The following is a 21,424-nucleotide window of genomic DNA, read 5'->3' as shown; positions in this document are numbered from 1 at the left end:
GTACACATCTTTCATCTGCCCACACTTAGCAGCATCCTCTCCCTCTTGTGCTATATTGTTAGCCCACTCTCTCTTATCCTTTCTCACTTTTCTTCACTTCTAGATCTTTCTTCCTGTATTCCTGCTGCAGCCTTGCCCTAAGACGTTCCGACCTTGTGCCAGCTAACTTTTGCTTTAGCTGTTTCCTTTCTTCAATTCCCTTCCAGCTTTCTGGGCTGATCCAGCTCTTATTTTTCCTTGTTCTGTAGCCTAGCACATCCTTGGCCGTCTCACGGTAAGTATCTTTGATCTTTTTCCACTTTTTCTCTACTTCGTTATCACGTGCTACTTCGCCCTCCTCTTCCTGTCCAGTATTTACGTCACAATCATCTTCTAGCAGTAAACAGATGAACCTGTTCTTTAGTTCCAACTGAAATTGCTTCCTAATTTCAGGAACATTCAGCTTACCGGTCTCGTATCTTCTGACTTGTACTGCTCTCCTGCCTGTTCTGTTTAGCTTAAGCAGTGTCTTAGCAATCACAAGGTTGTGGTCACTTGCACAGTCTGCACCCCTATACGCCCTTACGTCCTGTACTGATCGTTTAAAATTGGATCTAACGGCCACGTGATCGATCTGGTTGTGATATTGGCCATTTGGTGAAGTCCACGTGTATCTGTGTATTTCTTTGTATAGGAACATAGTCGATGCAATTGCAAGATTGTTCAGTGCGCAGAAAGACACAAAACGCTCCCCGTTGTCGCTCCTCTCTCCTGTCGTTTTCAGTTTACAAATATTCAATTATCTTCTCTCTTATCTGTACCTGGGTGGCACATACATGTAGGGCGTCCACAATACCGCTACCATTATTTGTTTAAAAATCATATATCTAAAAACAACGACTTATTCCCGAATGCATCATCTAGGAAAATTTAATTGTCGATATACGGTAGATATTATAATTTGCGTCATATTTTCTGAAGTAAAAGATAAAAGCATAAGCAAGTAAAAACTAACGATATAATGTCCTAACATGTCGGCGACCTCATGATGCCATTATCAAATGAATGAATTAAAGAGAGCGAGTTCAAAAGAGGTAAGACCTGTAGATTTACATAAACAAAGTTAAGTTGGATAATGGCGTCGCGAGGTCGCCGAAACGTCGGGAAATTATATCGTTAATAGTTTTTACTTGTTTATATATTTTAAAAGCATTATTAATAAAATAAAAGATAATATAATCTTCTAAAATGAATAGCTGAACAATAGATATGAATCTTTCTTTTTATTTACCTATGTTGATCATCAAAAGAAAGAATTAAGAGGCCCTGCGCCTAAGAAACGACCGATGATTTCCGGCTAAAAAATAAAATCGGCCGATTTTTATCTCCTAAGTAGAGGTTACCGAATACTATTTAACAATGAATTTCTTTTGTTTCAATTTCGTTTTAAACCAAATATATCGAGCCGCAAACTTTTTCCGTCTGATATCAGCAAAATCAGGCCGAAAATAAGGCCCCGCTAAAACCTGTTCGGAAATTACTATCGCAACGCAAAATAATGAGAAAACTACACAGTGTTGAAGAAAAAGGCCTTTTAATGCAATATCATTCGATAAACATCAAAAAACTGCCGAAGCGATTAAAAAACATAGTTTCAAATATTGCACACTAAATTGGATGGAGCGTTGGAGCTGATTTTAAAATAATTATTTCTCAAACGTTCAACGCTTTTGAAAGCAGTCACAGTGATGAATCAGACATTGGAGGGATACACATCACGTTTCTGAAAAAACATTTTTCGGCCAAAGTATATTGACCTTATACAAAGCGTTCAAAGTTACCGTGTTTACCGTTATCCTGCTACTTCGGCGAGACACTTCTCTTTTGCCAATACGGCCGTGGATAGCGTGGTAAACGTCACTTTAAACCTTGCTAGGCATTCCAAGACCATCCTGAGTAGAAGGACGTAGAATTAAAAGAGAAAGGAAGATGAAAAATACGCAGAAAAAGAAAATAACTCGAAATTACCATCTGATAACGAAAGTTGAATCTGGAAAACGTCGTCGCGTGACAGCGGCCATTGACGTCATTTGTCACGTCAAGTCGTAAGAGCGTGGGAAAACGAGTCTGCAATGTCCTTCGGGCGGTCAGCGGCTAGGGATCTAGTCGTGACCCCATAACTCAGATCACGCTGCGGCCAAAACGGTGTGGCGGTTGGGGAAGTTTTTCTTTTCGAGTGACCATCATTTGTGAAAAATAACATAACATTGCTCCACTAAACGTTTTCTGGCCGGGAAAAATTGTTTTCCTCTTTGTGCATTCGTTTGGATTCCGCCGCTGTGTAGACAAATGACGTCAATGGCCGCTGTCACGCGACGACATTTTCCAGATTCAACTTTCGTTAGCAGATGGTAATTTCGAGTTATTTTCTTTTTCTGCGTATTTTTCATCTTCCTTTCTCTTTTAATTCTACGTCCTTCTACTTAGGATGGTCTTGGAATGCCTACCAAGGTTTAAAGTGGCGTTTAACACGCTATTCACGGCCGTATTGGCAAAAGAGAAGTGTTTCGCCGAAGTAGCAGGATAACGGTAAACGCGGTAACTTTGAACGCTTTGTACAAGGTCAATATACTTTGGCCGAAAAATGTTTTTTCAGAAACGTGATGTATATCCCTCCAATGTCTGATTCATCACTGTGACTGCTTTCAAAAGCGTTGAACTTTTGAAAAATAATTATTTTAAAACCAGCTCCAACGTTCCATCTAATTTAGTATGCAATATTTGAAACTTTATTTTTTAATCGCTTCGGCAGTTTTTTTATGTTTATCGAATGATATTGCATTAAAAGGCCTTTTTCTTCAACACTGTGTAGTTTTCTCATTATTTTGCGTTGCAATAGTAATTTCTGAACAGTTTTTAGCGGGGCCTTATTTTCGGCCTGATTTTGCTGCTATTCAGACGGAAAAAGTTTGCAGCTCGATATTTTTGGTTTAAAGCGAAACTGAAACACAAGAAATTCATTGTTAAATAGTATTCGGTAACCTCTACTTAGGAGATAAAAATCGGCCGATTTTATTTTTTAGCCGGAAATCATCGGTCGTTTCTTAGGCGCAGGGCCTCTTAAAATGCAGATATTTCTATCCTGTGGTTTTCTCTTTCCGGTAACGGAAACAAGCACCAGTCAGTCTTCGTAGAGAAAGACAGCTGCTCGACTTTTAATATTACGTCTTTCCAAACAGTCAATGATTCATGTGGGCGGTATTGATATGTTTGTCAGTTGTTAAGAGGTCGAGTTTCGACAGTGATAGTTTATCAGTTCCAGCTTGCACTTAGCCATCGTCATATCAATATGGCAACTGCAAACTTTACTAGAGATGGACTGCAGAAAACAGTTCAACATCTATTATGTTCGTCACATTTAGTTACAGGACTACACGGCCAGTTGACATTTCTTTCAGTATTATACTCGTTTCTGTCCGTTACTGCATTTCTTGGGAATGTTTTGATTCTTATTGCTCTTCACAAGGAGTCTTCACTTCATCCGCCGTCCAAACTCTTGCTTCGTTGCCTTGCAACAACTGATCTCTGTGTTGGTCTAGTTACACAGCCTTTTGTGGTTACCTGTTGCATGTCTGCCGTAAATGCACATTGGAAGATTTGTCGCTACGCGTTAGCCGCAAGCTTTACAACAGCCTATATTTTCTGTGGAGTATCTGTGCTGACACTGACTGTAATAAGCGTGGACAGACTTCTCGCCCTGTTGTTAGGACTGAGATACAGACAAGTTGTAACTTTACAGCGAACCTACATGATCGTTATTACCTTTTGGATTGTGTCCGCTGTCATTTCAGCGATGCAATTTTGGAATCCCCTTATACCCTTATGGTGTGGTTACATAGCTACATCTCTGTGTCTAGTAACCTCAATCTTCTCGTACACAAAGATTTTCTTCACCCTCCGTCATCATCAAAATCATGTACAACACTTTGCTCAACAACCGAACCAAACAAATCAACTGAACATAGCGCGATACAAAAAGGCGGTGTCCAGTGCAATATGGCTGCAACTGACGATGGTCGCTTGTTACCTACCCCATGGTGTGGCGGCAGCTTTGGTGAGCAATAATGGACTAACTTCATTAGTTTATCAGGCTTGGATATATACAGCCACTTTAGTTTACTTTAACTCATCATTAAACCCGATTCTTTACTGTTGGAAGCTAGAAGAAGTCAGACAAGCAGTGAAGGACACAATCAGAACAGTGCTTTGCCCTTGTATTTCTAGTTAGCTCTTGTAGACCAATACGGTGAAAAGATAAAAAGTTAATAACTGATGTTCAAAGATGAAGATTTCATAAGAAAAGTTTGCAATAAGTTAAAAGTGGTGCGCACGCATTTCAATTTATCGGTATCTCATGTTTGTTGGCGAAATTTTTCATTATTGTTGTAAATAAAACGTCTGCCGTTTTAAATGAACGACTGATGATTTTACAACTGTAAATAAAGAGACGAAAAATGCTGCCGTGGACTACAATGCACAGTGTTCAAAGACGGTCTGATTAAGATACGTAGTCAAAGGGTTTTGATGTTACTTTTCGTTCATAACACGGGAAGAAAATTCTTACGAGATAGCAAACGTTTCAGTCACCTATGAAATTGAATATTTTACGCACAGTCGGTTACGAAATAACTCAGAAATTTCGCCAATGATGTCTCCAGTAACTTCCTCAAATTCAACCCTTTCTATGTAATTTATTATAAGGTGGTAGTTTGTACAAAATTATAAGAGTACCATTGACTAATGCATATGCTAAATTGTTTTCGGAACATCAAAATTTTGAAGTTATATTTTGTCTTTAAGGTGACACATACACCACGCCGGAGAAATTTGAAAACGTAGCGTTATTTTTAGGTTAGGCCTGCCAACCACATTAATCCGTCACGAAAATGGAGTTTCTTGAAAACGCTCTTCAAACCGAATGAATTTGAAAACGCCGGCCTTTCGTTTTCGTGTGGCCGGAAAACGTTTTGGAAACGGAGCTTTTGGACAACGATGACGTCACTATAATCATGTGATTTCCCTGAAGGAGTCCTCCCCAATGACTGGTCATTGTCGCGCTTTGAAATTTCTCCGGCGTATTATGGAAGGAAAACATTTGAGGCGTTTTCAGAGTGACACCTACGTTTTCAAATTCCCCCGGCGTACTATGGACTGAGCCTAAGTTCTGCAGCTGCGAGGGCAAAAAAGCTTGGCTTAAAGGCTTGTTTTCACCTGCGCATATAGGTGGGATAAGCAAACATGTAGGTGCACTAAGGTGGTTTAAGGAGCGTCCACTTTGGTAAGGAACGTTTCCAAACAAAGGCACTAACTGTCAACATCTTATTGCGTATGTCGGAGAGTTTAAAGCAAATATGAGTTAATTCTTACAGTAGAAAAATGGCGATAAAGTGAACGGCAATGCAAGGAAAAAAGGCATGTTTTTCGACATATGTCCGCATTTTTGAAAAGGACAAATTTTACCGAGCGTTTCCTTGTCAGCTAGGCTCATGTCTGTTTTTTTGTTTAATTTATTTTTTTTTTTTTTTCATGTTCATTTTACGTGCGAAGCCTTTTTTTGTAAACAACGCAAGCAGTAAAATGACTCACTTTTAATAAGTGATTTCCATTGAGAAAAGTTGTGAGGTTAAGCAAAAAGAGAAGTGTACGAGTGATCTCAGTTTGAATAAAATATCTTATCTTTTTCAAAAGCATTTCTTTTTTTTGAGCGAGTTGTCCACCCTAATTAAACTTTCGCCGGTCAAAGTGGCTATATCATCCGTGTCATTGGTATAAACGGTGGATGTTGTGAATCATCAGCAGTTTAAATTAGGGATGGCGGGCGATCGAAAGATCGAGGTGAGCCACCTGTAAATCGACCCACTGAAGTTCGAAATGCAAAGCGTTTTGAACACCGAAAGACGCTCGTGAATTCGAATTAACCTGACAACCATATTAAGGATACGCTCGTTCTCCTTTTTTGATAATTTCTAAATAAAAGAGCTCTTAAAACGAGGTTTATTTAGCAAATTATTCCACCAGAGCGCGATGGAAATGAGTTGGGTATAGTCATCTCATATCCAACAACCGCGAGTGGAATAATTGCCAGTTTTATTAAAAACTATAGAAAAGGTAAGTAAACGAAATAATTACGCGGACGCCATATTTGTAGAACATGGTATAATGGCTCATAGTCCATGATGGCTAAGCTATTGAAATCTCTTGAATTGCGTTATCCAATGATCCAGTTTTTAATAAATACATATATCGGTCAGCACCTTGTTTCGTCTAGCGAGTTTAACTGGGCTCTATGCTTTATGGCTCGCGTGTTTCTCTACCAAAGGCAAAGGATTAAAATTGTGTCTGGTGCATTTTATCTCTCGCCCCCGCTCGTCGTGTAGATATTTCGGTTATTTACTTCCAAACTACGTATGTACGTTTCCTCTTTGGCAATTATTTGGGTTGCCTCTGTAAAGACACACTACTCGCATTTATTATCCTAACGAGTGGAGTATAACAATGATCCATCGCGCAATACCTTAAAATTCTGAACTAAAATAATATCTCACCCCTTTCCTTCGATGTATAAAATCAAGGAAGAAGCTGTTGCTACTAGTTTTATACGCAATTAAAATTCTTCAAAATTAAAGCTGGTTCAATCATTTGTGCTAACAAGAAAACACCTTCGTGACATTTCGAATGAGCGCCCCGTCGCTTACTCGAGTAGGTAGCGCCTCTGTTAAACCCACCCGACTGGGAAGAGCACCAATTCGAACTGCAAGTTTGTTGCTCTACCCAGTTTGCGCTCGTCATGAATATATCAAGTTTCACTATGTGGTGCCATCTAGGGATTTTTCGCTTTCGTTAAAAATGTAACCAAGGTACAGAAGGCAGAAAATTAAGACCGAGTCCTTCCCCTTGATGTAGCGAAGGAACTAGTGAACAAACATTTCACTACCTTCTGTGGCCTAAGATAAAAAGAAAACGTGTTTAAAAGCTAAAGAATTTCACGTTTCTGTGAAACACACCTAGTTTCCGTCCACTATAGTCTCTCTATAGGGATCAATAATGTGATGAATTTGAAGCCTGGCCTTTTTAGCAAAATAGCAACAGTATAACCTGTTAAAAACACCCTTAACGTTAGCTCCAAGTGCTTATGACGCAAAAATTAGTCCGCTGACTCTCCCCTTGTATCCGCCAATTTCTAGTTAGCATATTTTCCTACGACTTTTTGTTAAGTTTACGAAGGACATTTGGCCACTTTAATTTTTAAGAAAATTGATGGGGCTCCGAAACAGCTTCCAAAAGTGTTTTAAACTTTGTCAAAAGCTGACTCTTGGGATGGTTATTATAAGTCAATAATATCGCATCGGGTTCAACAAACTCTTTTTAAGTTTTAAGTTATAATCACTTATAGCCTCAAATTAAGGGTAGCTCTTGAAGTCAAAACAGTAATCATAACTTGTTTACCCTTGTTTGGTATTTTGTGGTGCCATAATTCAAGACTCTTTTGAAAAAGAATGATAGTGTTTATCTATTCAAGAACGAAAGCTGAAAAATACTGGAAACTGTGTCGCATCATAACAATTAACTGAAAATTTAACCTTCCGTGTATTGATACCAGGCCTTGCACGCACTTGCGTCGACTTGCTTCGAGTTGCGCTCACTTTGGTAGAGGTCAAACTTGCACGCAAGACGACTCAAGGTTTTCACCTAACCTAAGTCAACGCAAGGTAAGTGACGCTAATAGGAACCTATTAGCCAATGAAATACAGGATACGTCTGCACTGAAATGGCTTTTTCGCGGCTTTCGGCTACTCCCGAGGAAACTTGCGAATCTGTTTGGTCACCCAACGCAAGTCTTTTGACAAGTTCAACTTGCGGCTACTTGCGACTACTAACGAGTCCGTTTGGCCAGGGTTTTAAAGCACGAATTCACTACTATGCATGTCTATTAATGAAGATTGGAATATTTGTCACCACGCAAATAGTCAATAATGCGTTTACTGACATGATGGAGCAAACTTGAACTGAATACAAGACGTTTGAGAAGTTTCAGCAGCGCTAGTTAACCGATTCCAGCTTGTTGTAAAGCTACAAATAGCCATTTTGCCGGTCAGTATGACAACAGCAAACTTTAGTGAGGATGGACAGCAGAAAAATAATAGTTAAACATCCATTATGCTCCCCAGGATATTAATTAAGTGCTCGACTACACGGCCAGTTGATGTTTATTTCAGTTTAAAACTCTTTTCTGTCCGTTTTTGCATTTCTTAGGAATGCCCTTATTCTAATTGCTCTTCACAGGGAGTCTTCACTTCATCCGCCGTCCAAACTCTTGCTAACTGAGGATTTAACCTTTCATAAACAGATGCAAATTACGACAATTGAAGTCATTAATAAAGTAGGTATTCCCTTCTATGCCTTCTTTGGGACATCGTCTGGACTTACTTTCATTTGCAAAGGAAATAAAGGGGACGTTATGTTAGCCAGAGTGCTAGGAAGGGAAATCTGTCGGTCATTTAATTTTAAATAACAAAGAAACAGTAAAGCTGAAAAACGTCTCGTCTTCGATAACGTGAACAACATTCTCTATGCAGTGCTTTTGAAGCTTTGGAGAAATTATAAAGTATCTGTGCAAAGCTTTTATTTTCAGGGTAATATCAACTATAACATAACACTCGCGTTTGATTGGTTCTCAGCCACACTATTTCAGTTTAACAAATTGGCCGCTCAAGCAACTAATCAATGTGTTCAATAACAAAACAGAAAAGTGTCTAACAATAAGATGTCCAATTCTCAAAGCGTCCAATATTAAAGCGTCTGATAATGCTGAGAATTGGCTTTATACTCGTGATTTCATAAATCGGAATCGCGGTTCACGTTCGGCTGATTTTATTAATAGAGAGGTTAAGCATGACGTTAACGGCAGACGGCAAACGGCAAAGACAACTTCTGATTTTCAGTTCTTTTCTTCTAATCCGTAAATAAAGCCCACAAAAATGCAATAACGTCTCCTACTATTCATTGCAAATACAAATAATTTCACTGTACACACAGCTGAAGAGAGACGACAAACGTTTCATTTTTGCCGTTGGCCGTTTGCCGTAAACGTCATGCTTAACCTCTCTAATAACTCGTACGATTAAGCCTGGTTTTCACTAGCGACGCAAACACAAGCGCAAGCGCAAGCTCAATTATAATAATTCTTATTTCATCGTGAAACCGGCCTTGACGCAGGCATAAGCACAAGCGCAAGCACAAGGATCAACATTTTTCCTTTTTCTTGTCCTTGCGCTTATGCTTGCGTTTGCGCTGCAACAAGTGAAAACGAAATACCGCTCAGACATAACACAAGCACAAGGATATTTACCACACGTGGTTATGTTGGCCAATGAAAACACTGGATCCAGATTACCTCGCGCCTAAACAGTTTGGAAGGTTCGGATGGTTTTGCTTGTGTTTGTGTTTGCGTCGAATTTTCGTTTTCACTTGGGTCATCCCTATTGCTTGCGTTTGTGCTTACTCTTGTGCTTGCGTCCCTAGTGAAAACCAGGCTTTCCAAAGCAACATGGACTCAAATCAGTCATAGAAAGTCATAGTTATCATTGAAAAACGTGATGATTAAATGCGAAGCGTTTCCTAACCCAGATGGGAAAAGTCGGGGCTAACCCCGGCTTGAAACGTGGCAGAATACGAAAAATTGTAAATGAACAAATAAAATTAGTCCTCATAGACGACTAAAATACATCGCACTGAAAACTTGAACTTGAATATTGAGGTTAATCATTCTTGATACGATTCTTGATACGATTCTCGATACTTCCATTCAAGCAGATTTTAAGAAAAAATTTCAGAATCCATATAACTTAAAAATGTTCTCGTTTTTATAAATATTCAATTATCTTCTATCCTATCTGTACCTAGGTGGCACATACATGTTGAGCTTCGACAATACCGCCAGTATTATTTGTTTAGAAATCTTATATCTAAAAATAACGACTAATTCGCTAATGCATCATCTAGGAAAATTTAATTAAGGATATCCAATAGATTTTTTAATTTGTGTCATATCTTCCGAAGTAAAAACTAACGATATAATGTCCCAACATTTCGATGACCTCATCCTTATCAAGGAATGAAGAAATTGTAGCAAGTTCAAAAGAGGTAAGACCTGTAGATTTGCATAAATGAGGTTAAGTTGGATAATGGCGTTACGAGGTCGCCGAAACAGCGGGACATTAATAATATCGTTCATCCTTTTTACTTGTTTATGTATTTCAAAAGCATTATTAGTATAAAAAAAATATTAACATAATCAGAATAGCTAAACAATAGATATGCATCTTTCTTTTTATTCACCTATGTTGATTATCAAAAGAAAGAAAATGCAGATATTTCTATCCTGTAGTCAGGTTTTCTCTTCCGGCAACAGAAACAAGCACCAGTCAGTCTTCGTATAATGGAAAGACAGCTGCTCGACTTTTAATATTACGTCTTTCCAAACTATCAATGATTCATGTGGGCGGTATTGATATGTTTGTCAGTTGTTAAGAGGTCGAGTTTCGACAGTGCTAGTTTATCAGTTCCAGCTTGCAGTTAGCCATCGTCATATCAATATGGCAACTGAAAATTTTACTGGAGATGAACAGCAGCAAACAGTTCAACATCTATTATGTTCGTCAGATTTAGCTGCAGGACTACACGGCCAGCTGAAATCTGTTTCAGTTTTAAACTCTTTTCTGTCCCTAACTGCATTTCTTGGGAATTCTTTGATCCTTATTGCTCTTCGCAAAGAGTCTTCACTTCATCCACCGTCCAAACTCTTGCTTCGTTGCCTTGCAACGACTGATCTCTGTGTTGGTCTTATTACGCAGCCTTTTCTGGTTACCTGTTGGATGTCTGCAGTAAATGCGCATTGGAAGATTTGTCGCTTCGCATCAGCCGCACGCTTTACAACAGGCTATATTTTCTGTGGAGTATCTGTGATGGCACTGACTGCAATAAGCGTGGACAGACTTCTCGCCCTGTTGTTGGGACTGAGATACAGACAAGTTGTAACTTTAAAGCGAACGCACGTGATCGTTATTACCTTTTGGGTTGTGTCCACTGTCATTTCAGCGATGCAATTTTGGAATCCCCTTATAACCTTATGGTGCGGTAACATAGGTACATCTCTGTGTCTAGTAACCTCAATCTTCTCGTACACAAAGATTTTCTTCACCCTCCGTCATCATCAAAATCAAGTACAACACCTTGTTCAACAAGAAAACCAAACAAATCAACTGAACATAACGCGATACAAAAGGGCAGTGTCCACTGCAATATGGCTTCAACTGGCGATGGTCGCTTGTTATCTACCCTATGGTGTAGTGACGGCTTTGGCCCCTGATAGTGGACAAATTTCATCTATTTATTACACTTGGCATTGCGCATCAGTCACTGTATTTTTTTTGAACTCGTCATTAAACCCGATTTTTTTTTGTTGGAAGATAGAAGAAGTCAGACAAGCAGTGAGGGACACTATCAGACAAGTTATTTGCAATTGTTTTTCGTCTTAGCTCCTGTAGACCTAGGCAAAGAGAAAATAAAAAGTCCATCATGTTTAAAGATTAAGATTTTTAAAGTTCTGGCAAAGATTGTCTTAGATTAAAGTGGTGTGTACTCAATTTTTCGGTATTACATGTTTCTGTCGCTAGTATGGTAGCCGTATTAAGGAAAGAATTTCATCATTTTTGTAAATCAGTAAAAACAACTTGTTTCAAATTACGACCTGTAACTTTACAACTGTAAATAAAGATTAAAAGCAAGAAATTGTATCGCAACCTCTTCACGTGGACTATGTTAAATATCATTCAAACACGAAATAATTCCAATAAACAGCTCAGAAGCAGTTTTTATGTTTCTTTTCGTTCAAAACACAGGCAGAAGTTCTATAAGGAGGTTGTTTAGCATTTTGGACACGAAAATAAACACTTTCCTAACGCACTCAGTCGGGAAAAGATTGATAGAGCACAGTCGTTCACGGCATGTACTAAAACCCGAAACAACGAAACGAAACCACCGAAACGAAACCACCGAAACGAGCAAAACGACCGAAACGAATAAAATAATAAGTAAATACATGAAAAAGTTAAAAAAAAAAGAAAGAAAAAAAAAACAGCCTTGATCTCTGGCACGTTACTATGGCAGCCTGATCTCGTACCCAGATCCACATGTGTGACATCGTTGCATCTCAAACCTGAAAGATGGATGAGCGCAAGGGTGTCGACGACGACCACGAAGACATCGAGAAGAAGGTGAGTATTTTTCACATTTTGAATGGCATTCTAGCTAAAACAAGAAATGTAATTTTAAAGAAACGTTTCCTGGTCGTATCGTGGATTCTTAAGCGGTGGCGAATCGACAACGCCGAGCCCAGGATGTACGGAAACACAATGTCAAGAGTATCCGTGAAGAGCTGAGCGCCTAATAAGAAATTACTTTGAGAACTGCAAGAGTCACGAAGGTCTGACGTTAATATGATTAAAGCCTGTCAAGTCGCCCTAGTTTTTCTTTAGAGATATGCATTAAAGAAAGTCCTGGTTCGCATGAAGAATGCTGCAAAGTCATTCTCGAAAAGACCATTCGATTCGCCACCGCTTAAGAATCCACGATACGACCACAAAACTTTTCTTTGAAATTAGATTTCTTGTTTTAGCTAGAATACCAATCAGAATGTGTAAATACGCACCTTTTTTTCGATGTCTTCCTGCTCGACACGCTTGCGCTCATCCACCTTTTGGGTTTGTGATGTCACGATGTCACACATGTGGCTTAAGAGCAGGCTCTGGGTAAGAGATTCGGCTGCCATAGTAAAGTGCTAGAGATCAAGGCTTTTTCTAACTTTTTTATTTATTTACTTACTATTTTACTCGTTTCGGTCGTTTCGCTTGTTTCGGTGGTTTCGTTTCGTTGTTTCGGGTTTTAGTACATGCCGTCGTTCACGACTGACAACACTGAAATCCCGCCTCAAGCTCTATTTTGATGTTTCTAAGACTAGCATAAGAGTAAGACTTTATTAAAGTGACTGACTCTTACTACATAGAAATCTACTTTACAGGTCTACTCACAACATAAATAAGAAATAAAATAAATTACAATGAAAAATATTAAAATGTGAAAAATAATTAATCATGCGCAACAATAACAGTGATGATTAGTGTTTAGTTCTAGTTCACAAATTCAACGATTATTGACTAGCGATAAGTTTATATGTATATACATGGAATTACACAGACATATATAGGATCATAATAGATACCGCAACGGTAGTTTCTACAAAATTATGAATTCGTTATTGAGGCGTATACTAAATTTATTTGGGAAGGTGAGAATGTTTGGAAATGGTTTAAAGGTGGCGCATGTTTCTTCAGCGAGAGCAATATCAGTTAAATTACTAGCATGCCAAAATTAAAGCTGACAGGTAGCGTATTCTTTCATGTGAAGTAGCAATTTATTATGCGCCAAAATTGCAAAGCTTTGTTCCATTGAGTGACTGAACTTTCACCTGTTTAAAATTTGAGAATTGAAATGTGAAATGTTAAATTTCTCGCCCTAAAATCAATCTTCTCAAACTCCGCCGATAAAACTTTGTTTGAAGACAGCTCTTCTGTCTTTGATATGAATTGTATATTTATTTATTCCAGTGACCTGCTTTTAGGTGGCTTTTTTAGCGTTTTCAAACAAAGGTGCCAACTATCTTACTGCGTTTATGTATTTTCCTTATGCGTTAAATGCGTTTGCGTTGGTCTTGGCTTAGAACAAGAATGACATAAAATTTAATGTATTGTGTAAAAATGGCGATTAGCCTATTAAATGAAGAGGAAGACAGGAAATTATTTTCTCTGTCGACCGGCTTAAAAATTTTTAAAACGGACAAATATTTACTACTTCCTCGATAATAATTTGTACCACAACAAGCAACTTAATTACCGTTGTCGTTGCTGTTAATAGACGCTCAAAAAAGCCGTTGGAGGATCTCCATAAACATTTTACATACGGTATTGCAAGCTGAGAGAGGTTTATCACCACGCGCATTTGAAACACGGCGCGAATAACTCGAAAATATCAAGGAAACTGACAGTAAAAAATTAACAAAAGTCTTCTAAGAGGACATGTGGTTACTGGATGGTGAATAACCAAACTGCCGCAAAAAAAGAGTTGTGGAGTTTCAGTATTGTTTTTAAATTTGAGTGCTTGACATTAATGTCCTCTGCCTCATGGTGCACAGTGTTAGGGACCTTTATTCGATTCGTGGACAAGCCCAAGCACAAGCGCAAACATAATAATTCTTGATAACTGAATAAAGATGGTGAATTTTAAGCTCGGTAATGAAATGTGAAAAGTGGACTAATCAACATCCCACGAGCGTGGGACAAAGAAAAAATCTCAGTCCCCGACAGGAATCGAACCCATGACATTTAACTGAGTCCGGCCTACTGCCAGGATCAGCACTGTTGAAGTCATTCTAAGTGTGATAAATGAATAAAAATGGTAAATTTTAACTTCGACAGTGCTAATCCTAGCAGTATCCAGGACGCCTGTCACGCATAAACTCAGTTAAACGACCTTGCTGTTTATCAGTTTTCGTAACTCAGTGGATAGAGCGCCCGCCCAGTGTTCGGGAGGTCATGGGTTCGATTCCTGTCGGGAACTCAGATTTTTTCGTTGTCCCACGTTCGACTCATGTTGATTAATTCACTTTTCTGCTTTTATAGTAATTCTTATTTCACCCTCAAAACGGCCTTGACGCAGGCATAAGGACAAGCGCAAGCACAACTGAGCACAAGGATCAAACTTTTTCAGTACTTTTTCTTATGCTTGCGCTTATGTTTCCGTTTGCGCTGCGACAAGTGAAAACGAAATACCGTTCAGGCATTACACAAGCACAAGGACATTTACCACACTTGGTCAAGTTTGGCCAATGAAAACACTGGATCCAGATTACCTCGCGCCTAAACAGTTTGGAAGGTTCGGATGATTTTGCTTGTGCTTGTGTTTGTGTCGAATTTCGTTTTCACTTGGGTCATCCCTATTACTTGCGCTTGTGCTTGGGCTTGTGCTTGCGCTTGTGCTTGCGTCGTTAGTGAAAACCAGGCCTTACAGACCGACATGGACTAAACATGTCCTATTATCATAGAAAAATTAAGCGTTATGACTAAATGCAAGGCGTTTCCTAACCCTGATGGGAAATGAGGGGACTGAAGGGGCTAATCCCGGCTTGAAGCGTATCAGAATACGTAATCTCGTCAATGAGCAAATAAAATTAGTCCTCATCCACGACTAAAATACATCCCACTAAAAACTTGAACTTGTAAATTGACGTTAATCATTATTGATACGATTCTTGATATTTCCATTCTAGCAGATTTTAAGAAAAAATTTCAGAATCCATATAATTTAAGATTATTCTCGTTTTCAGTTTCATCATCATTTATCCGTTCTCCAAGTGGAGAATTGGGCCGTAAGCTCTCTGCCTCCAGGCTGTTCTGTCCTCCGCAGCCGATGCTGCTGCTGCCCATGTTCTTAAACATTCCTTTTCCAGCTCCCTTTCGACAGTCCTTCTCCAAGTCTCGCGCGGTCGACCCCGTTTCCGTTTGCATTCAGGTACCCATGTGAGAGCAATTCGTGGATGTGAGTGGTGATCCATTCTGACGACGTGACCCAGCCACGTCCATCTCCTCCTTGCCACTTGCTTGCTTATTGTCTCCGTTACTGCTCTTGCTCTAATCTCCTCGTTTGTTATCCGCATTGGCCAGTAGATCTTTCATATCCGACGAAGGCTCTTATGTAAGAACGCATCCAGTTTTTTCTCATCTGTTTTGGTCATTCGCCAGCATTCACAACCATACAGCAACACTGAGATGACATTAGCTTTGAAAATTTTGATCTTAGTCTTGTAGGTAAATTGACTGTTCTTCCAGATCTTATCTAACTTACTATATGCAGCCCTTGCTTTCCCTAGCCTTGCTTTGATGTCTTCTTCTGTGCCACCTGACTTGCTGATGTATGCACCCAAGTACGCAAAACTCTCTACATCTTCAATATCGTGTTCGTCAACCTGAACATTCTCATTGCTGGTCGTGTTCAGTCTGAGGAGTTTTGTCTTTTCAGAGTTGATCTTCAAACCAATTTTCTTGCTGTTAGTGCTGAGATTTTTCACTTTCTGTTGGATTTGACATTTCGTACTGGATGTAAGAGCAATGTCATCAGCAAAGTCCAAGTCGTCTAACTTGAACCACAATTTCCATCTAATGCCAGTGTTAGCGCCCGTTACTGTTCTTCTCATGATCCAGTCGATCACGAGTAAGAACAGAAACCCTGACATGTTACACCCCTGCTTTACGCCGGACTTCACGTCAAACCAGTCCGTTTGACCTGTACCGTCAACAACCGCACATTGGCTATCATCATACATTACGCTGGCCATTCTGACCAGCTTCGACGGTATCCCATAACTCTCCATGATCTTCCACAAGGTTTTCCTGTGAACGCTGTCAAAAGCCTTTTCGTAGTCGACAAAGCATACAGATAAGCTGGAGTTCCATTCCACTGCTTGCTCTACGATATTCCTGAGAACGAATATCTGCTCTATCGTACTCCTTCCTTTCCTGAAACCAGCTTGCTCCTTCCGTAGCTTTGCATCAACACCACCTGATATTCTTCTGATCAACAATTGCCCATCACTTTTGCAGCAACAGACATCAAAGTAATCCCCCGCCAGTTTCCACACTTGGTGAGATCCCCTTTTTTGGCAATCTTGACAATGAGACCCTTCCTCCAATCTGCGGGGACAATCTCACTGACCCATATCTCATGGAAAAGGTCGTGAAGTACGTCGACTGTCGTTGTAATGTCAGCCTTGAGCAGTTCAACTGATACGCAGTCTATGCCAGATGCTTTGCCTGCTTTCATGCTAATGATGGCGCTCCTGATCTCGGCTTTAGTTATGGGGCCTGATGGTATCTCTTCTATAACTTCCATGTCGCTAATCACTTCGGCCTCACGTTCTGGGTTGGGCCTATTCAGTATTTCAGCAAAGTGCTCTTTCCATCTTTGTTGCACCTCCTCTTCTTTTGTCAACAAATTGCCTTCCTTGTTCCTTACCACGTCAATTTTCTTTGGTGGCTCGCAGCACAGCCTTCTTGTAGCATCGTACACATCTTTCATCTGCCCACACTTAGCAGCATCCTCTGCCTCTTGTGCTATATTGTTAGCCCACTCTCTCTTATCCTTTCTCACTTTTCTTCACTCCTAGATCTTTCTTCCTGTATTCCTGCTGCAGCCTTGCCCTAAGACGTTCCGACTTTGTGCCAGCTAACTTTTGCTTTAGCTGTTCCTTTCTTCAATTCCCTTCCAGCTTTCTGGGCTGATCCAGCTCTTATATTTCCTTGTTCTGTAGCCTAGCACATCCTTGGCCGTCTCACAGTAAGTGTTTTTGATCTTTTTCCACTTTTCCTCTACTTCGCTATCACCTGCTACTTCGCCCTCCTCTTCCTGTCCAGTATTTACGTCACAATCATCTTCTAGCAGTAAACAGATGAACCTGTTCTTTAGTTCCAACTGAAATTGCTTCCTAATTTCAGGAACATTCAGCTTACCGGTCTCGTATCTTCTGACTTGTACTGCTCTCCTGCCTGTTCTGTTTAGCTTAAGCAGTGTCTTAGCAATCACAAGGTTGTGGTCACTTGCACAGTCTGCACTCCTATACGCCGTTACATTCTGTACTGATCGTTTAAAATTGGATCTAACGGCCACGTGATCGATCTGGTTGTGATATTGGCCATTTGGTGAAGTCCACGTGTATCTGTGTATTTCTTTGTGTGGGAACATAGTCGATGCAATAGCAAGATTGTTCAGTGCGCAGAAAGACACAAAACGCTCCCCGTTGTCGCTCCTCTCTCCTGTCGTTTTCAGTTTACAAATATTCAATTATCTTCTCTCTTATCTGTACCTGGGTGGCACATACATGTAGGGCGTCGACAATACCGCTACCATTATTTGTTTAAAAATCATATATCTAAAAACAACGACTTATTCCCGAATGCATCATCTAGGAAAATTTCATTGTCGATGCCCGGTAGATATTATAATTTGCGTCATATTTTCTGAAGTAAAAGATAAAAACATAAGCAAGTAAAAACTAACGATATAATGTCCTAACATTTCGGCGACCTCATGATGCCATTATCAAATGAATGAATTAAAGAGAGCGAGTTCAAAAGAGGTAAGACCTGTAGATTTACACAAACAAAGTTAAGTTGGATAATGGCGTCGCGAAGTCGCCGAAACGTCGGGACATTATATCGTTAATAGTTTTTACTTGTTTATATATTTTAAAAGCATTATTAATAAAATAAAAGATAATATAATCTTCTAAAATGAACAGCTGAACAATAGATACGAATCTTTCTTTTTATTTACCTATGTTGATTATCAAAAGAAAGAATTAAAATGCAGATATTTCTATCCTGTGGTTTTCTCTTTCCGGTAACGGAAACAAGCACCAGTCAGTCTTCGTAGAGAAAGACAGCTGCTCGACTTTTAATATTACATCTTTCCAAACAGTCAATGATTCATGTGGGCGGTATTGATATGTTTGTCAGTTGTTAAGAGGTCGAGTTTCGACAGTGATAGTTTATCAGTTCCAGCTTGCACTAAGCCATCGTCATATCAATATGGCAACTGAAAACTTTACTAGAGATGGACTGCAGAAAACAGTTCAACATCTATTATGTTCGTCAGATTTAGCTGCAGGACTACACGGCCAGTTGACATTTCTTTCAGTATTATACTCGTTTCTGTCCGTTACTGCATTTCTTGGGAATGCTTTGATTCTTATTGCTCTTCACAAGGAGTCTTCACTTCATCCGCCGTCCAAACTCTTGCTTCGTTGCCTTGCAACAACTGATCTCTGTGTTGGTCTAGTTACACAGCCTTTTCTGGTTGCCTGTTGCATGTCTGCCGTAAATGCACATTGGAAGATTTGTCGCTACGCAGTAGCCGCAAGCTTTACAACAGCCTATATTTTCTGTGGAGTATCTGTGCTGACACTGACTGCAATAAGCGTGGACAGACTTCTCGCCCTGTTGTTAGGACTGAGATACAGACAAGTTGTAACTTTAAAGCGAACCTACGTGATCGTTATTACCTTTTGGATTGTGTCCGCTGTCATTTCAGCGATGCAATTTTGGAATCCCCTTATACCCTTATGGTGTGGTTACATAGCTACATCTCTGTGTCTAGTAACCTCAATCTTCTCGTACACAAAGATTTTCTTCACCCTCCGTCATCATCAAAAACATGTACAACACTTTGTTCAACAACCGAACCAAACAAATCAACTGAACATAGCGCGATACAAAAAGGCAGTGTCCAGTGCAATATGGCTGCAACTGACGATGGTCGCTTGTTACCTACCCCATGGTGTGGCGGCAGCTTTGGTGAGCAATAATGGACTAACTTCATTAGTTTATCAGGCTTGGATATATACAGCCACTTTAGTTTACTTTAACTCATCATTAAACCCGATTCTTTACTGTTGGAAGCTAGAAGAAGTCAGACAAGCAGTGAAGGACACAATCAGAACCGTGCTTTGCCATTGTATTTCTAGTTAGCTCTTGTAGACCAATACGGTGAAAAGATAAAAAGTTAATTACTGATGTTCAAAGATGAAGATTTCATAAGAAAAGTTTGCCATAAGTTAAAAGTGGTGCGCACGCATTTCAATTTATCGGTATTTCATGTTTGTTGGCGAAATTTTTCATTATTGTTGTAAATAAAACGTCTGCCGTTTTAAATGAACGACTGATGATTTTACAACTGTAAATAAAGAGACGAAAAATGCTGCCGTGGACTACAATGCACAGTGTTCAAAGACGGTCTGATTAAGATACGTAGTCAAAGGGTTTTGATGTTTCTTTTCGTTCATAACACGGGAAGAAAATTCTTACGAGATGGCAAACGTTTCAGTCACCTATGAAATTGAATATTTTACGCACAGTCGGTTACGAAATAACTCAGAAATTTCGCCAAAGATGTCTTCAGTAATTTCCTCAAATTCAACCCTTTCTATGTAATTTATTATAAGGTGGTAGTTTGTACAAAATTATAAGAGTACCATTGACTAATGCATATGCTAAATTGTTTTCGGAACATCAAAATTTTGAAGTTATATTTTGTCTTTAAGATGACACATACTTAGACAGCGTCAACACCACGCCGGAGAAATTTGAAAACGTAGCTTTATTTTTAGGTTAGGCCTGCCAACCACATTAATCCGTCACGAAAATGGAGTTTTTTGAAAACGCTCTTCAAACCGAATGAATTTGAAAACGCCGGCCTTTCGTTTTCGTGTGGCCGGAAAACGTTTTGGAAACGGAGCTTTTGGACAACGATGACGTCACGATAATCATGTGACTTCCCTGAAGGAGTCCTCCCCAATGACTGGTCATTGTCGCGCTTTGAAATTTCTCCGGCGTATTATGGAAGGAAAACATTTGAGGCGTTTTCAGAGTGACACCTACGTTTTCAAATTCCCCCGGCGTACTATGGACTGAGCCTAAGTTCTGCAGCCGCGAGGGCAAAAAAGCTTGGCTTAAAGGCTTGTTTTCACCTGCGCATATAGGTGGGATAAGCAAACATGTAGGTGCACTAAGGTGGTTTAAGGAGCGTCCACTTTGGTAAGGAACGTTTCCAAACAAAGGCGCTAACTGTCAACATCTCATTGCGTATGTCGGAGAGTTTAAAGCAAATATGAGTTAATTCTTACAGTAGAAAAATGGCGATAAAGTGAACGACAATGCAAGGAAAAAACACATGTTTTTCGACATATGTCCGCATTTTTGATGAGGACAAATTTTACCGAGCGTTTCCTTGTCAGCTAGGCTCATGTCTGTTTTTTTTTTTTTTTTCAGAAATGTTTATTTCACTCGCGAAGCTTTTTTTTGTAAACAACGCAAGGAGTAAAATGACTGACTTTCAACAAGTTATTTCCACTGAGAAAAGTTGTGAGGTTAAGCAAAAAGAGAAGTGTACGAGTGATCTCAGTTTGAATAAAATATCTTACCTTTTTCAAAAACCTTTTTTTTTTTTTGAGCGAGTTGTCCACCCTAATTAAACTTCCGCCGGTCAAAGTGGCTATATCATCCGTGTCATTGGTATAAACGGTGGATGTTGTGAATCATCAGCAGCTTGAATTAGCGATGGTGGGCGATCGAAAGATCGAGGTGAGGCACCTGTAAATCGACTCACTGAAGTTCGAAATGCAAAGCGTTTTGAACACCGAAAGACGCTCGTGAATTCGAATTAACCTGACAACCATATTAAGCATACGCTTGTTCTCCTTTTTTGATAATTTCTAAATAAA

The 21,424-nt window shown here is 39.5% G+C and overlaps 5 protein-coding genes across 5 annotated transcripts; 3 read left to right on the top strand and 2 right to left on the bottom strand.

Moving 5' to 3' along the window:
- Positions 1 to 73: 73 nt before the first annotated feature.
- On the bottom strand, positions 74 to 679 carry LOC145482479 (uncharacterized). The gene has a single exon (XM_081461080.1). It carries the CDS (start codon positions 677 to 679, stop codon positions 74 to 76), a length of 606 nt encoding a protein of 201 aa, XP_081317206.1.
- Positions 680 to 3,328: 2,649 nt separating this feature from the next.
- On the top strand, positions 3,329 to 4,267 carry LOC145481769 (melanocyte-stimulating hormone receptor-like). Its single transcript, XM_081460299.1, has one exon. The coding sequence runs from the start codon at positions 3,329 to 3,331 to the stop codon at positions 4,265 to 4,267; it is 939 nt and encodes a 312-aa protein (XP_081316425.1).
- A 6,367-nt stretch (positions 4,268 to 10,634) lies between these two features.
- Positions 10,635 to 11,678, top strand: LOC145482477 (adenosine receptor A3-like). The gene has a single exon (XM_081461078.1). It carries the CDS (start codon positions 10,635 to 10,637, stop codon positions 11,574 to 11,576), a length of 942 nt encoding a protein of 313 aa, XP_081317204.1. The 3' UTR covers positions 11,577 to 11,678.
- Positions 11,679 to 17,385: 5,707 nt separating this feature from the next.
- On the bottom strand, positions 17,386 to 17,889 carry LOC145482476 (uncharacterized). Its single transcript, XM_081461077.1, has one exon. The coding sequence runs from the start codon at positions 17,887 to 17,889 to the stop codon at positions 17,386 to 17,388; it is 504 nt and encodes a 167-aa protein (XP_081317203.1).
- Positions 17,890 to 18,636: 747 nt separating this feature from the next.
- LOC145483153 (melanocyte-stimulating hormone receptor-like) lies at positions 18,637 to 19,958 on the top strand. Its single transcript, XM_081461746.1, has one exon. The coding sequence runs from the start codon at positions 18,735 to 18,737 to the stop codon at positions 19,671 to 19,673; it is 939 nt and encodes a 312-aa protein (XP_081317872.1). The 5' UTR covers positions 18,637 to 18,734; the 3' UTR covers positions 19,674 to 19,958.
- The last annotated feature ends 1,466 nt before the right edge of the window (positions 19,959 to 21,424 follow it).

This window comes from Orbicella franksi, chromosome 3 (assembly GCF_964199315.1).
Source record: "Orbicella franksi chromosome 3, jaOrbFran1.1, whole genome shotgun sequence".
In the NCBI taxonomy this organism is placed as follows: Eukaryota; Metazoa; Cnidaria; class Anthozoa; order Scleractinia; family Merulinidae; genus Orbicella; species Orbicella franksi.
Note: the sequence above shows the minus strand (reverse complement) of the source record. Positions and strands in the feature narration are given on the sequence as shown.

What these genes read in the sequence shown, in the direction of transcription:
- LOC145482479 (XM_081461080.1), bottom strand. Translation starts at nt 679, where the DNA reads ATGTTCCTATACAAAGAAATACACAGATACACGTGGACTTCACCAAAT.
- LOC145481769 (XM_081460299.1), top strand. Translation starts at nt 3,329, where the DNA reads ATGGCAACTGCAAACTTTACTAGAGATGGACTGCAGAAAACAGTTCAA.
- LOC145482477 (XM_081461078.1), top strand. Translation starts at nt 10,635, where the DNA reads ATGGCAACTGAAAATTTTACTGGAGATGAACAGCAGCAAACAGTTCAA.
- LOC145482476 (XM_081461077.1), bottom strand. Translation starts at nt 17,889, where the DNA reads ATGTTCCCACACAAAGAAATACACAGATACACGTGGACTTCACCAAAT.
- LOC145483153 (XM_081461746.1), top strand. Translation starts at nt 18,735, where the DNA reads ATGGCAACTGAAAACTTTACTAGAGATGGACTGCAGAAAACAGTTCAA.